The sequence below is a fragment of the Drosophila serrata genome, unplaced genomic scaffold, assembly GCF_035046125.1.
Source record: "Drosophila serrata isolate PLE 108 unplaced genomic scaffold, ASM3504612v1 contig_347, whole genome shotgun sequence".
Classification (NCBI taxonomy): domain Eukaryota; kingdom Metazoa; phylum Arthropoda; class Insecta; order Diptera; family Drosophilidae; genus Drosophila; species Drosophila serrata.
The window spans coordinates 1,092,938-1,109,099 of NW_028257245.1; the positions used below are offsets into that span (position 1 = coordinate 1,092,938).

At 40.9% G+C, this 16,162-nt stretch overlaps 4 protein-coding genes across 10 annotated transcripts in view; 3 read left to right on the top strand and 1 right to left on the bottom strand.

Annotated features, from left to right (window-relative positions):
• Positions 1–13: 13 nt before the first annotated feature.
• Positions 14–6,775, bottom strand: stmA (Protein EFR3 homolog stmA). 6 transcript variants are annotated; one of them, XM_020959833.2, is made up of 9 exons: positions 6,150–6,770; positions 4,441–4,645; positions 4,226–4,379; positions 3,916–4,161; positions 3,666–3,707; positions 3,436–3,566; positions 2,514–3,377; positions 1,824–2,448; positions 14–378 (listed from the first exon to the last, which is right to left on the bottom strand). In XM_020959833.2, exons 1-9 carry the CDS (start codon positions 6,232–6,234, stop codon positions 226–228), a joined length of 2,505 nt encoding a protein of 834 aa, XP_020815492.2. In that variant the 5' UTR covers positions 6,235–6,770; the 3' UTR covers positions 14–225. The 6 variants fall into 6 exon arrangements, with proteins under 6 accessions (XP_020815492.2, XP_086694414.1, XP_086694413.1 ...); XM_086838288.1 differs by lacking the exon at positions 6,150–6,770 and adding an exon at positions 5,645–5,785; XM_086838287.1 differs by lacking the exon at positions 6,150–6,770 and adding an exon at positions 5,120–5,346.
• On the top strand, positions 375–1,818 carry LOC110189677 (microfibril-associated glycoprotein 4-like). Its single transcript, XM_020959835.2, has 2 exons — positions 375–1,553; positions 1,612–1,818. The coding sequence occupies exons 1-2, from the start codon at positions 634–636 to the stop codon at positions 1,742–1,744; spliced, it is 1,053 nt and encodes a 350-aa protein (XP_020815494.2). The 5' UTR covers positions 375–633; the 3' UTR covers positions 1,745–1,818.
• A 2,167-nt stretch (positions 6,776–8,942) lies between the features above and the next one.
• Positions 8,943–16,162, top strand: part of blo (bloated) — a 28,406-nt gene continuing 21,186 nt past the window's right edge. The window contains exons 1-2 of one of the 2 annotated variants that reach the window (XM_086838292.1): positions 8,951–9,406; positions 9,464–9,597. The gene's annotated coding sequence lies outside the window, so the exon portion shown is untranslated. Of the gene's footprint in view, positions 9,598–16,162 lie in introns of both variants that reach the window. The other variant, XM_086838294.1, reaches the window with a different exon arrangement.
• Positions 9,985–15,798, top strand: LOC110189680 (uncharacterized). Its single transcript, XM_086838295.1, is given in 2 exon segments — positions 9,985–10,907; positions 11,008–15,798. A coding segment is annotated over 1 exon segment (234 nt). The 5' UTR covers positions 9,985–10,563; the 3' UTR covers positions 10,798–10,907; positions 11,008–15,798.

Below are 16,162 nucleotides of genomic sequence, written 5' to 3' on the forward strand. Positions count from 1 at the left end.
ACGTACTTCATAATACTGTTAATATAATATATTTGTATAACAATTAATTCAAAGTACATATGCAGGCTGATGTTTAACAATTGAATTGTTTGCATTTAACAACGAAAAATTTAATTGGATTTAACTAGGATTCCCATACGCACACCAAACAAATTCGCATTGAAGGCTATCGATATAGTGGATTGAGTAGAGTATATTCGCCGGATGGTAGATCCGGATCGCAGTTTAGTAGTAGAAGAGTTCGGGGAAGTTTGTCTCGTAGATGGGCTTCTCGTTGCTGGCTTGCAGCTGGGCTGCCTTGGTGTCGCTCTGCGTGATCTGACGCTCCACGGCTAGCGAGTTGAAGAGCTCGTTCAGGCGGTTCTGGATGAGATCGTGCTGAAAATGATGCAAATATTAATAATTCGACTCGATTATAAGCATTAGTTTATACATATATTATATGGTGGGTTTGAAGAAAACATCCTGTAAATGAGTAAGAGTACGCTTTCTCAGCAGAATAGTAAAATATGTATGTAAGTGATTTGAGAATATTGAAAAAATGCTCTCCTATCACAAAAGATTAATCAAAAGTTCAAGTCAATCATTCTCGCCTCAGAATCAGTTTTATGTCGATTCTTCAACGGAAAAGTCATGTTCCAACTTAGTAGTGCCATTGCAATTTGTATTTTTCTACAAGGAATCCTATCCCTACCCAGCGATGATCGAGATAAAGTCCTTCCCCCAGTTGCTGAAGAACCACTGATCATTGAGAACCAGTGCAATGGATATTGTTTCTCAGTTTTAAAGCCGATCCTGGATCATTTTGTTAGCTTGAAGAAGGGAGCTGATGCGAGTAACGAACTCAGAGACAAGATAAACTCTTTGGAGGACACCATTAAGGACTTGCAGAGTCAGTTGGAAAGTACTAAAAACCAACTGAAAGACAATGAAAACCTTATCACGGGAAAAGACGAACGTATTCGTGACCTCCAAGATCAAGTGAATTCTACTGCAGCAAGATTCTCCGAGATAAGTGAACAGCTCAAGGCGTACACACAAAAAGAGCTGAATCTACCCAACACATGTCCGAGTGGCAGTCCCAATGGCATTTACCAGATTAAACTTCGGGGAACCCCACCATTTAAAGTTCCCTGCGTTTCGGCTACATCTGGATGGACCGTTGTTCTCAGTCGCTTTGACGGAAGCGAGAACTTCAACCGCACCTGGAGTATTTACAGGGACGGATTCGGGGATTTAAGTGGAGAGTTTTTTATCGGTTTGGAAAAGTTGCACTTAATGACTCGATCACAACGCCACGAACTTTACATACAACTGCAAGATGTTAATGGAAGCACTGCATACGCTAATTACGATGATTTTGTCGTTGGCAGTGAGCAGGAAGAATATGAACTGAAATCGCTGGGAAAATATACGGGAACTGCTGGAGATTCATTGAGTTATCATCGAGAATATAAATTTAGCACTATTGATCGGGATAACGATGAGGGTGACGGAAATTGCGTTAGTAATCATGGTGAAGGCGGTTGGTGGTATAGAAATTGTGCAGTAGGGTAAATATATATTAGATTTTAATACGAAAATCATTTTCTACCCTGAAATTCTATATAGTGCGCTCACTGGAGAATACTACAAGGATGGCCGACGACTATCGGAACACTATGGAATTATTTGGGGTAAATGGCGTGATTACAACGTTTCCCTAACATTCGCCCAAATGATGATAAGGCCTAAACCAATCTGAGTTTACACTTGATATCCATTTAAATAGATATGGATTTACTCTAAAATAAATCTTGATGGTGTAACAATTCTAAACATACCTTCGGTTCTGTGCGTCTCATTAGATCGTCGAACTCGCCCTCGCGGAATGTGCGAACAATTTGCATTTGACGCTCACGCAGCTCCCGCTTGGCTGCCTCCGTCGGCTCGGCAAGTGCCCGCTTCATGGCATCAAAGTTGAATTCTGGTGCCAGGAGCTTCTTGCACACACCTGGCGAGCTGCTTACGCTATCCACATCGCCATTGTAGACGGTCAGATCAGCAGAGCTGTTGCGCTGCGTCAATTGGTTGCTCACCGACTCCACCCACGAGTGCCGGTGGCCGGGATGATCCGTCTGATTGAGCGCGTAAGGAGCGCCCGTGTTCAGGCGCTGGGCGTCCATGCCCGCATTCTGGAGGCACTCACCCAGTGCCAGCTTGTCGATGGCAAGGTGAGGCAGCGCCAGATTCAAGTTCTTGTTGGCCATCTTCTTGGGTTCCAGCAGCGGCGGCAGATAGTGGCTGGCCTCCTCGCGCCGCGCGTCTACGATCTTCTGAGCGTAGTCCAGTAGGTTGTTTATGCCGCTCACCCGTGAGATGAGCACAAGCAGGCCAATGGCGATGATGTGCAGGTTACACTTGTGGACGTTGCCCAGGGTCTCCGTGGTGCTGGCCACCTGCTGAATGCTATGTATAGAGGGAAAATCGAGCATAAGCTAAGAGTTACGATCTGTCGGCGCAGCATTACTCACCCCAAGATAAACAGGAGGAACTCCTGCACGGTTTCATTGCACGACATCTCGACAATAAGCAGGGCGGCGGTGTTGTAGCTGGAGGACAGGGCGTCCACTCGATCCGACAGAGCCATGCTGTCGATGAGGGCCTGCATGATGTTGGCGCCGTACTTGTGCGTGAATATGATGTCGGAGCGCGAAGGTGGCTCCTGGGACAAAGCAGGATACGGTTTGACACCGACGTTGCTTAGTACCTTCTCGTTCTGGTGGCGGTCGAGCAGGGCCTGCAAGATCTGCATCACTACCATGCGCGTGGGGTCGTGCGGAGCGCGCGCCATCTTGAGCAGCGGTTGCAGGAAGGAGGCGGGGAAGGCCTTCTCAAAGGAAACGGTGCTGTACTGGGTGCCGACCTTAAGCAGAGACTTGAGCAGAATATTCTGCAGCATCTGGTCGCCCTTGCTCTTCTTGGACAGATCCGGCACCGTGTTCATGATGAACAGCATGATCTCGATCTTCTGGTAGTCGGGATGGTGGTTGGCAAACTCGCCCAGAGCATTGATCAGCGCCTCCTGGTACTGCGACTCCTCGGGCGTGATCTCGCTGGTGGTGCTCACACTAGTCCGCAGGTGCGTCAGCAGATTGTTGATGATGTCCAAGGCCGAGGGCCCCACACTTTCGCCCGCCGCAATGGCAATGATCTTGGACAGCACGACGGCCAGCGAGGTGCGTGTCTTAGGCGAGGACTTGAAGTTGTTGTCCAGATGCTGCATCAGCGTCTCCACCACGGTGTACGAGTACTGCGGCTGTATGGAGATCATCACGATGCGGAACGTGTGAATTGCAAAGGTGTTTGGAACCCACAGCTCATGACGGTCCAGGTGGCTGTAAATATGAAAGATTAACGACTTCTGCTGGCTGTGTTTCCGGGTACACTACTTACGTCAGCAGCGGCTTGAGCACACTACGAATGTGTCCGAAAGAGGCACGTCCCACTAGCTCGCGTAGCACCTCCTCGGCCAGGGCCGGTGGCGTTACATTGGTGGCATCCTCAACGGGCGTCAGATCGCCAGACTGCAGCGATAGAGAAATAGATTAGTAACTGGGCTACGGGCTAGAGCTAAGACAGCGATCTAAAGCATATGTAAATCGATCCGAGATCATTATTATTACCGCCAGTAAATTTTTCTTCACGAACATAACGTTTACACAAAACTGTTTTGATTATTTGTTGTTGTTGTGTGTTGGTTGTGTTGTTGTAATAGGTTTTTGGTTGGTTTTGGTTTGCATTAACAAAATACACGGAAAACGAAATGCAAAATACATTGAAATTAGTTGAATGAATTGGCCAATGGGTCTCATCGGGTCAGGTCATCTCCGAGCGGGCACAAAATATATAGGCTTGTTGCAAAAGAAGACCTACCTGCATGTTAAACAGCAGCGAGGGCACAATCTTCTCCATATGCTGCGCCTCCCAAATATTCTCGACCAAGTCATCGGACACGGTCTTCCGGATGACGCCCTGCAATCCCTTGATGCCCGCCAGCCGCAAGCTGTCCCGCAGACTGGCTGCATCGCTGTGGCACATAGAGGAGAACTTGGAGATGAAGAAGTCATAGCGACGGTGGTAGGAGGGCGTGTCCTCGTTAATATTGGCAAACTTCACAAACTATGGAAAGAAACAAAGGCTTTATAAAAGCAGGCTCCACTAAAGTCTGAAGATGTAACCTTACCGAATTAGTGGCCATTATCTTGAGGTTGGGATTCGAGTCCTCAAGCAGCTTTTGTACCATGCGCAGGAAGGACTCCACAAAAAGATTGAGCGTCGTTTGGGCATGACACGCCTGCAGCAGCAGGTCCATGGCCTCCATGGCAATCTCGGCCAGCCTGCGAAGCATTTAAAGTTGACAGAGGTTCAAGGCTTTATATGCAAATCCTTATTACTCACTTGTAGCGCTTCCTGTTGATGTCCTTGGTGGCCTTCTGGTACAGATACTCCCCAATCCGGTCCAGCTTGTCCGGCGAACTGAGCGAATAGAAGGTCAGCTTCTCCATATTCGATTTGACCAGCCCGTCCTCGGGATTCACCGGAAAGATGTTGTCGACCAGGCGCTTGTAGCGCGGCCTCAGCGCCGAGCAGCAACCGCAGCAGCCTAGAAGGGCGCAGGGAAAGGCACAGCGATTAGAGGGATTCGGCAGGCAGACGTGGATGCAGCGGTAGGTGAACATGGCGCCACTCGCTCACTCCGCTGGCGCGAGCGTGTGTGTGGTGTGTGAAAACCGACTCTACTGGGTGCGACCACCATTTTCCGCTTAATCTTATCGCGATAATTGCTCTAGTGGACTATAGTTTCGCTGTTCTGTTCGCGCGCCACCCCCCTTCGTCCATCCATCAGGCTTGATTTGAGTGATTGGCTCTGCCGCTCATCGCACCAACGCACAACCCTTTCTGTGCAGTTCCGACCCCTAGCTCCCACCAACTCCAGTCACCGCCATCGATTAGTAGGTGTCGTCATTCCTTGCCGATTGGCCGGATTGGCCAATGGCCAGGTGTTTGTGTGTTTTTCGCGGCGAGGTCACTCCGCTCAATGGTCCGTGGCACGCCAAGCGCTCTCCTAATTGCTTACCAGGCATGTTGGCGTCGTAACTCGCTTCTTTGGGGTCTTTATCGCGGCATTAGATAATAAAACGCTGCGATAAAACTGCCCAGCTTCGTGACTTTTTTCTTTTGTTGTGGATTTTTTGTCAAAGAGTATCTTAAAGTTAGCTGGGCGAGGGGGTGAGGGAGGCACTAGAGGTGAGAAAAGAGCACTATCGATGGTTGGCGACTATCGATGGTTGGACTATCGATTATGCGTAAAATGTAAAGAGAGGTATACAATGTAAAAATGTAAACTTTCTTATTGGAATCTAGGAATGGGATAAAAACTCGAACCGCTTTTATCGATAGGCGGCGCCTAAAGTACCAGTGCATAAATAGTGGCTCAGTATTTGAAATGGAGACTGGTGATTAATTAATAAATTAATTAATTATTACTTAGTCTAATGTTCAGTGAATATTTTTAACTTTATATATATAAAGCAGTTGTTCATTATTAAATAAGACGTTTCAACCTTAAATTGGTCAAAATTTACTTGATTTTAAGTTTTACCTATCATGTTGCTACTTAAATCAGAACCTGCATCGAACGAATTTAGATTTTTAATTTTTTTTTACCAAATTTAATATGATTTTGCTACAAGAATTTAAGGAAAAACAACTCTTTTGATAGACCAGACTGTTAACCCAGATTGTGGGCATCAAATTAAAGGCCAACCTAGAGTGTAGTTTTTATTTCCCTTAAATACTGTTAAATATAAATAGTATATTTCATTCATTTGACTTGTTTATAATTTCTTTAAAATTGAAATATCAATTTTTTATATCAAGATTTAATGTAATTCTGGACTATATAAATGATATAATAGCCACATATAACCCTAGAAATGCTTCACTCGAATTCTATTATATTTATGAAAAGCGAACAGCAAAAGACGTCTGATATTCAACGTGTATTGTATTCGTTTTAGTGTTTTTCTAGAGCCTTTCCAAAATGTGAAGGTTTCTCTTCAGACTTAAAGGTTTCTCCCTTCAATCAAACTTAGAACTATACTTACAACTTGGATCCGTGCACTTTTGCACGAAACTGTCAAAGAACTCCGGCAATTCCGGCGGCTCGAAGCAGCAGCGAATCAGGGCCATTTTGGCATGCGAAAATCAGGGACGACTGGGTTTTGCCGATTGCCTATCCTTTGTCCTCTCTTCCAGGACGTTGACCATGAACTTTGGGTATTTTTAGCGCGAAAGTTAACAGTGTTGTTGTTTGGTTGTTGCCTTCCCAGCGCTCTATTTGTTGTTGCTTCGGGTCAGCTGATGAGCGCGACGACGACTAACGGGAGGAAAGCTCGGACTCACTTGTCGCGGAGCTTTTTTTACGGCCTTATATCACACAGCAGGGGCTTCCCGTTTTTGGCCTGGCCAAATAATGATGCCATTTCCCCACTCTTATTTCAGCTGGACATTCACTTTTGAATACCAATTAGGCGCTGTATACGGATTATGGAATTGCAAATAGTTGGCAAAAAGCATCCGTGCTGGCAAACTATATTTTTAAACAATTTAAAGGTAACAAATTCTTGATAAAGAAACAAACTCAAACCGCACGCAGCGAGAACAACAAACTGAATGGGAAAATGTGTGTGCGCTCTGTGCTGGTGAAAATGTGGTTTTTTCGCACTAAAGCTCAGCGCATTTTTCAGGTTTCCGCGCAAAGCTCTCCCAGGGGCTTAAAAGTGAAGCTCAGGGGAGATGCCGAGCTTTTCGTATCCCGCTTTTCATTCATAAAACGTGTTTAAATGGGCCATAAAAAGAAAATTTTGTGAAGGGGTGTCCGAGAAGTTGCCTGGCCTTCGCTCCGTTTTACCGTTATGCGGCGCACAATTAAACACTCGAAATGCAAAGTGTACACTTGATAACAAAAGGAAAAAAGTACACCGAAAGAAATTTTAAAATCATGACCTTTTGTAGTTTTCCGTTTTAATTATTAAAAAAAAACAATAATATTAATAAGCCAAGGAAAACAATGTAAGGAAAACAATAATAATAAGAAATTAAATTAATTAAATTTTTTAGATGGGAAAGAGTGTTGCCTGTTGACACTAATTTTTTTAATTGATTTTATAGTACAGTGTTTCCATTTCAATGATTGAAATAAAGCAATACATAAAATATTATTTGTTATATCTTTAACCTCAAATATTTTTATATTCTCACTCATTTTACACTATATTTTAGTTTAAAATATAATAAGAAATCTACAAAAACTACTTTTAAGCAGGCATTATTATGTAGACAAATATTTCTATTTCTATATATTTCTAAACATAAAAGTCAATAAATTTATAATGAAGAATTTAAAAAGTATGCCCTCTTTGCTTTTACTATCTTTAGTAAATAACAAATTCTTATTTTTTTTCACATTTTTTCGTTTTCAATTTATTAATAGACATATATTTAATCAAATTATCTATAACTATATAACATATTTATCAACAATTCCATACGTTAATGTGAAAGAATTTATTTGGAATATAAACACATTACCTCTCTACCTTAAATGTCTTTCTTTAGATAAGAAAATAAAAATAATTTTTTAATTGTGTAAACTGAAAAGAGTGCTTCACACGCCAGTTCCGTGGGTTGACAACTTTATTAAAAACCCAATGGGGCCCTCCTTCGATATGTCGGAGTGGTGAGAGGGAAGTAAGGGGACGAAGTGGACGTGCTTTATAGTTTCTTGACCGACGATGACGATCGATGATTTATTTGTATGTGCTGCTTATTTCCCCGACTTTTTGATTAATTACTGTGATATTCAAATATTCAAGTGTGTGGACTTAAACGCGCAAATATATGAACATGTGAATACAGGGAAACGTCAACGAAAAGAACCAAACGAATATGGAGATTCTGAAACAGAACACGTTTTTCAATAGGTAAAGTTATGGGTTTTTATCATTTAAATATTCAAATCTTATTTTGTTAAGTGTACTTTATACTTCTTTATATAATTAAAATTTTAACAAGCTAAATATAGTAGTGTTCTCCAGAAATTTCTAAGGTTCTAATAACTTTAAAAAGCAAATTCAATGCAAACTTTACTTATTTAATATTTGACCACTTGAGGTTTGTGAAAACCCTAGTTATCACACTCAATTATTTTAAACATGACATTCAACTCTATTCCATATTCAAGTTTATATTTGTGATAGATCAACATGATTTTCGTAAAATCTATGGAATGATTAACACTCGAAACTTGACACTTTAAAAATTCGTTTTAATCATTCCCAGTGACCGATGTTGGACTGTATTCTTTTGCTTAAAACTTATCCCATCGTTGAGTTCTGGCCATATTATACGCATTGTTTACCTTTGAGGCCAGGGATTAGCACCCTCTGCTGGCTGCTATCTAGAAGATGAATTAATTAGTGCTCGGCTTTAATGACTAGTGATTGATGAGTGGGAGTGGCCCCGGGGTGGGGGGATGCAGAGGAGAAGGAGGAGTAGTAGAGGGTCACCGAACAGTAGCCAGTGGAAACTGGTTGACAGCCTAAGGAACATCATCGGGCAAAAGGCAGAGCGATATTTTCATATTTGCCAGCGAGCGCGCGTAGGAAAACATCCCAAGAATGTTTGGGCGATCTGGTTTCACTTGTTTTCGAGTGAGTACTCGAACCTTGATTTGATTCATATTCGCGAAACGAAAGACCGCAGAACACGAACTTGATCGCGAGAGCAATCCAGTCTCTTCCGCGCTCTCCAAACACCGGCTGCACTTGTCCGCCTCAGGTGCCAAGCTCTCTCCATGGCTCTCCAAGCTTTGCCAGCGATCTCGGCCAGATCCGGACTTCAGTCGGCTCTCAGCACTGCTCGCGATCACTTGGTCCGGTGAGAAGCTCTCGGGGATCAGGCCCTCCACAAACGAAACTGCGTCGCGTTCGCCTTTATTAATCATTGAATAAATTTATGCATCAAAATACTATATAAAATCAAACGAACTGGCCAGCGCCCATCTCTGCCAATAAGGATACTCTTTTGTCTTAAAAAAAGGAAAAATAAAACACACAAAAGTTAAGCAGGCAACGATCATTTGTTCGTTCGTTCAGTGAAGCCCACGCAAAGCGACATAAAAATCTCAAACACAAATCGTTATAAATTTTCGCTTAATTGTGCAAACGTTTTTCGATGATTTTGTCGTGTTGACTAATTAAAATTTGACGTGCATAGCGAAATAAAACTCCAACTTCGACAGTAACTTTGCGCGACGACACTTGGCAAGTGAAATAAATAACCCACATCTTGTATGTAATTGGTGTGTGCCGAACGAGATATACATATAATATATTATAATAACAAAACGAACCCACAGCAAATACAAATACAATAAATAGGTGTAATTAGAACTGCGCAAAATACTGAGAACTTGCAAAAAAATAACGATCCAGCACACACTGAGACTATATACACTGAGAGAGAGAGAGAGCACACCCCACCTGTTCTGAGGTGAGTCGTTGTCGATCATTATGGTACAGTAGAACACCCCTAAAAACACCGCCAGCTAACGTCGTAGATGCTTCCGCTCTGATAACCAAATACTCCCCCCCCCCCAAACTCTCTGGACTACTATATCCATACTAAAACCGAAGCAAAATATTCTCTCAGCCTGCCTGAATTATTCAGATTGTGGGGATAGTGATCTCGAAGTGGGCTTTACGACCCCGAATAGTGTGTGTCCCAGTTACACACTTGCGGGGGCGTGTGTGACTGACTGCTCCAGATCCGTATATAGAATGCCGATCAGCCAACACAACAATATCCAATACACACTGTGTTACAGTGAGTCAGAGGAGGTATAGCTTGATCCGCACAACCTTTCGCCCGATCGGGCTAATTGGAAGTCATTTGCGGGAAGATCTGCCACTTTCTTCTCTTAACAAATCTGCTCTTGAATGGGAATGCAAATTAATAACCAATGGTCAATTCTAATGTTAATAAAAAAGCTCGTAGCAATCTCTATTGTTTTGGGGCGGAAATAGAATTTTGAAGGCCTCAAACTCGCACTCAACAGAAAGCAAACATATTTCAATGATGACTGCGGCGGCATGTTGAGTGAAAGTTGTAGAGAATCTTTAATCGATATACATATATATATGTATATATACAAATTTATATACGACTACATATGTATACGACTTAAGTTCTTTGCGAATTAGCATTGCAAATGCTAAATTTACATTAGCTTTGGCTTTAATTCGATTAGGAATTTCAAATTTATGGCCGATGAGTGGTTTTTTGGCCAAATATACATAAGTAATTGGCCGGAATATCGGCACATTTGAATTCAGGTTCAGGCTGTTTGTTTTTAGCAGCTTCAAGCCGCCTGGGAGTTAGTGTTCATTTCGAAGCTGTCTCTAGTCAGAATATTCCAAGTTTCGGAGATTATAAAACCAAAAAATTAAACTTTATAAAATGAATTTTCAAGAGAAGGTGGTGTGGTTCTTTGGCCTAAAGTCGGTGCGTTATACCCAGATCTTTATTGTGGTGATGGGGGATCTGCTGGCTTTGGCCAATCTATATCCCAAGCACTGCAGGTACATTCAGCGTCCCTTTCTCGTCTGGAAGGATAAGCAGACTGATAAGAAGTACCAGTAGGGAGATAAGAAGCAGCATGAAGAGGACTTCACCTATACAGACTCCAACTAATGCTAAGCCAGCGTTTCTAATTTATATTAATATATATACATTTTTTTATGTGCGTGGGAGACTTTTTATGGCCATGCGAGAGAGATTCGATTCCAGCGAGTCAACCTTGAGTGAGTTTCAATGCCAATGCCAGTGCCAGAGGCCCATGACGTCACTTGTATCTGGATACAGCACTCCAATATATATATATAGATATATGTGTCTATATAGCCTTGTGTCTCTGTAGGTGCCTTGGTGAACACCTCGTTTCGTTCTCGTTTTGCCCATTGCAGCCGGAGGAGGATGCCCCTCGTGAGCCTGTTCAAATGCCTGGACCAAATTAACTCGACTCCTCATTAAGGCGCACACACACAAAAATCCGAAAGTTTCGACCGCCGTCGTCTGGAAATAAACGTCAATTTAAAACGTAAACAGGCACAAGGGGATCTGTGGGGTTTGTTGCACAAAATAAACTTAAAAAATGTCGAAAAAAAATATTGAAAATTCTCTCAAAAAGCCGCTTTTGTTAATGTGGCCAAAAAAGGTCTACAGCCTTGCCTTGTATGCAGTCCTACGTCGTGTTTCAGTTTCGTTTTTATTTTTTGGAAGCTGCGCTTGCCTCCGTATTATCTCGTTTTCAGTTTCAACTCTCCTTCGATATATTTTGTAGAGATTTTTTATTCGATTTTCGGGCTGCCGTTTTTGGTGCGCATGCGTCAAGGATGATTTGTATTTGTGCATAAGGCGATGTCAGCTTTTTCGATTTTTCTGTATTTATTTTCTCAATTTTCTGTACTTAATTTGTATTCGATTTAGCTTCCTGCATCGAGTCAGTGTCCGTCCGGCTTTTGACACGTACACCTACGAGGCGTTTGCATGAGTTTACGTTAGTAATTAGTCACCGAGATCAAAGACCAATACCGCCTCCACGAGAATTTGTTCTGGGAACTAATGCAACTGTTTGCTCGCCACAAACAAGCATACCTTGGTTCTTAGATAAGTCGTCGAAGGGGGCTTACCCCCTTGCCACATTCGATTCAGTCATGCCAATACTTTGTTTTATGCCTTTGTTTAAACAAGAGGGGTAAGGGGGTCTTTTGGGATTGGGAAACTATAATTGAGACTACTTTTAAAGGGTTATTTTTGATGAATACTTGATAAATAGTTGATTTTTAAACAAGTGAATTGATTTTTAATAAAACTAGTCAAGAGCTGGACTATAATTTCAATTAAAATATGTGCTTATTGATAAAATATACAAATTTATTATTAAGGAAAAGCCATTTTACGTGGTGATATACATTTGTAGGAATCTCTTTAATATTTTTTTAGGTTAATAAGTATTAATCCCTTGAGGGTTTAAATAAACTTCGATGATTCCAGAACAACAGCATAGGTGTTTTATCTTTGTATTATATTTATTGAGATTATATCGATTTATATAAGCCGGAAACGTATTCAAACATTTTTTATGAATCAGTCAAAATGTTATTATTCCTTAGTATACCTATTTTTCAGCACGTTCTATATCCAATAAATTGAATATTCTGTCCAAACTCAAAATTTTTATAAATTCAATGAAACGACTTGGAGATAACTATAAAGAAGCTTACAGAAAACTGTAGCGAGATCTTTTAAATGCTACAAATCTGTTAGAAATCATTGCAGAATATAAGTATAAATCAGTTAAAGGTATATTTTAATATAAATAAAAATAATATTGTTATTGATAAGAAGCTTAAAATTTTACTTGAAGAATTACAAATGAGTCTTAAAACTATAATTTTCATTATTATTAAGTTCTTACCAAGTAGCTGCCTTGCAATGCCGTATGCATAATAAGTTTTAATTAATTAGTTGTTATTTTATTAACTAGATATATTTAGTATATTCTTCTTTCAAGTTCTTCATTGATAATCTCTTTCTATAAAATTTCAGCACACTTTTAAGTGGTTATTTGTAATTATTAAACTCTATAGCTGCACTCTAGGAAATATATGTTTTTCTTTTGCAATTTCCTCACTTAAAAACTCAGCCCCATAAAGTCCGATAAACTTTATTAATAATTCCATGTGTAAATTGTACAAAAATCACACTAATTTTTTCCTTCCCGGTCCGTTTGATTTCTATAACCCACTCCCTGGTGACCTTACGCGATCGAATGGTGGCGACGCTCTTCGCGGCTCGCGTCGCACATTCACTTTGGCATCGTGCAGCTTTAATTGCCCATGGGGGTTCAACAGCCAAAGCGAGACAAAAGCCGGGCAAAACTCACTCAAATGGCTAAAAAAGCTAAACAAAACTAAACTAAAAAAATATATTATATATGTGTGTATAGAGAGAAAAATCAATGCCTGTCAATGTCTGTGGCGCAATCGGCCTGAAAGCGGTAGTGGCAGCGGCAGCGGCATCGATCGCTGATTGTTTAACTGTTGACTTAAGCGGCAGTGTTAACAAATTATTTGATTTTGGTCGCATTTGATTTAAGAGCACAAACATCGGCCTGGCATTGAGCCATTATTTCAGCGGAAATCGAATCAGATTGAACGGTAACTGGCATACGACACTCCGAGACATAGAGGCCTCTGCGGAAGTATTGGCTCTCAATTGGGGCTTATGTTTTTTTTTTTTTTTTGGCCAATTGACACGCTCGTTTGGCTTAATTTTTGGTTATTGTCGGAGTTCACAGGCTGACCTTTTCGGGGCATATCGAGTGTCAGGCAAGCAGGTGCAACTCGATGCCCTGGGAAGCAGGTAAACGGGCTGGGAAGCTGTGAAGCTGTGAAGCTGGGATGAGAATGGGTTCCAAATCGACCAGATTCTGGCTTTTTGTTTTCGTTTCGAAAGCGCTTTCAATGAAGCCATTAAATTGATGTATTGGCCGATAGTTTCGCTCTGTTTAAGGGGCGCTTTCATCTCCGACGAGCCAATTTACGAATTTCCAAGAATCTGATCCGGGGCCTGGGCTTTGGGGCTCGTTCGTAGTCCATCATGATATCACTGGGCACTGCTACGGGCACATAAATTAGATGTAAAACAGGTCCGACGAAAACTGAATCGATGATGATTATGGCCGAAAATGTTAATGAGACGCAATTTTGGTCTATGGTGGGTCATCATCACGTACCGCGGTCCCATCTGAAGTGGACTCGAGTGTACTTACCGAAATGGAGTAGTGTCTTTATTCAAAGCCAAGATTTGTAACGCTTTCATAACGCAATAAGTCGCATGCCACCCTCCGAATTTAACCGAATTACCCAATGGACGAAATTACACTCAAGTGTATGGGAAAAGGCCATGTCGAAAGCGCATTTCGTATGCCAGTCGACAAGTTTTTGATGACTTTGATTCGCGGTCAACAACATCATCGGCCCGAGGGGAATGGAACCGAAATCGAACTGCATATCAATGAACTCTGATTGAGGAAGAGGCAGTATCGATAAATTGTACTTTTTCAGTGAACGTACGGCTTTTTATAATGTATTATTTTTAATGCACATTAAATTTAAAATTAATTAACATGAAATCGATAAGTCCTTAGACGGGACCCTGGAGAACGTCGTGTCCTAACTAGGAAAAGATCGAACTGATATATCGACAAATATACTGCATTTACTATTATAATGGAATTATCGTAAAGTTTAATATAACGAAATTGAAAATATTGAGAGTATGGTATTTAAATTTAAAAACTCTATACCCGATAAATGACATACATTTATTTGTCTTTGTCTAACATCTTTAAGACTTTTAATTCTAATCTTGAATAATAGCTTAAACTAAGCTAAGGCTCTTTTTTGGGTCAGTTTTATATATCAAACATAATATCTATGCAATGCTTAAATATCGATTTATAAGTCAAACTTTTCGTAAAATTTAGATAAATGTGGCATTTCTAGAGCTAACCAAACAATTTAAGATTGATATTGACGAAAAAACCCAAGGAACTTATAAATATTTTCCTAGACAATTAATTCCCTATAAGATTTGCCTTCGATAGTAATTTAATTTTCTTTTTATAAAAGCTGTAGTAGTTCGTGCAAATATCGCTTTATTGTTTTTCCCTGCAGCTGGGGAATAGCCACTTAATATGCAGTAAAATATAATTGAGGTGAGACTTAAGTTTAGCCTTCTGCCAATCATATTGAAATCCCATCGAAATCGAATCTAACGCTGATCAATTAAACGATCGCTGAACTGAAATTAGCATAAATTACAAAGCTCCAGCTCCAGCTACTAGCCACTACCAACCGCTAGCCGGATGGATGGACGATGGCATTAATTACCGGGCCGCAAACGAAGGAAGGAAAAGTGAAACCATCCGGGGGTCTTATGCAAGGCGGAAGATCGAGGATGGCGGCACAGGCACCGTTGTTGGTTATGACATGCACTACAGACCCAAAGAAGGCAGGGAAGCTGGGAGCTGCTTCTCCTCCAAAGAGATGGAAGCTTTTTCAGCCAAGCATCGCGTGCAAGTTCGCCCTTTTCCCACTCAACGAGACACTCGATTTCCTTGGCTGCTGGCTGCCTCCAAGACGGAGTCTCTGGGATGAAGTTGGAGCTGAAGTTGGAGCCGAAGTTGGAGCTGAAGTTGGAGCTGGGAGATGAGCTGCCAATTCGATTGACCTTTGCCACCGCGCTTGATTCGCGTTGCCGGAAACCTGGCTTGACGCTGCCTCCTTTATTGATTTCCCAGGGAAAGCCTCGGGATTTTCGTGGATTCTTTGCCCAATAATTGCGCACAATTTTTCGTTTTTGCCAAATTCAGCGATAACAAGCGGAGAATTCGGCAGAAAGATGCCAATGTGATGATGAGCTAGGAGTGGCGCCAGAAATTGTAATGAAATAGGAACAGACATGGGAATATCCAAGAATATAAGGAATGAAATATATAAATAAATTAATGAAATAATTTTAAAAATTTTGTTCTAAAATTTTTCTGTATTTAAAATAAATATATATTTTCTTCAATATTTGTACAAGCAAATCAAAAATAAAAGCAAAGTCTTTAGTTTATAAAGAGAGAACACTCTAAAGCTTATTATTTATCGCTAATATTAATATTAATATTATTAAGTTTAACAACCACAGGCTGACCATGGAATACATGAAACATCTTTTATTATTGCCAGACTTTTTTAATTAAAGATTATCAAAGCAAATATCTACACAATTTTAGGTAATTTAAGTAATCAAAGAGCAGAACTATAAATTGTACGCTTTAGAACCTATTAACTAATATATAGCAAAATAAATAAATAAATTAACAACTAAATTAAACTAGAATATAAGTTTAAAGTCAAAAAATCAGGTCAAAGTGACTAAATGGATTGAATGGAATTAAATTATTACCTGAATATACTATGAGGTTGTCTCGTACAATTTT

What these genes read in the sequence shown, in the direction of transcription:
- stmA (XM_020959833.2), bottom strand. Translation starts at nt 6,234, where the DNA reads ATGGCCCTGATTCGCTGCTGCTTCGAGCCGCCGGAATTGCCGGAGTTC. An exon ending in TGAAGAAAAATTTACTGGCG is followed by an intron (nt 3,567 to 3,665) that starts GTAATAATAATG and finishes CTATCGCTGCAG; the next exon opens with TCTGGCGATCTGACGCCCGT. An exon ending in TGAGACGCACAGAACCGAAG is followed by an intron (nt 379 to 1,823) that starts GTATGTTTAGAA and finishes CATCATTTTCAG; the next exon opens with CACGATCTCATCCAGAACCG.
- LOC110189677 (XM_020959835.2), top strand. Translation starts at nt 634, where the DNA reads ATGTTCCAACTTAGTAGTGCCATTGCAATTTGTATTTTTCTACAAGGA. An exon ending in TATAGAAATTGTGCAGTAGG is followed by an intron (nt 1,554 to 1,611) that starts GTAAATATATAT and finishes AATTCTATATAG; the next exon opens with TGCGCTCACTGGAGAATACT.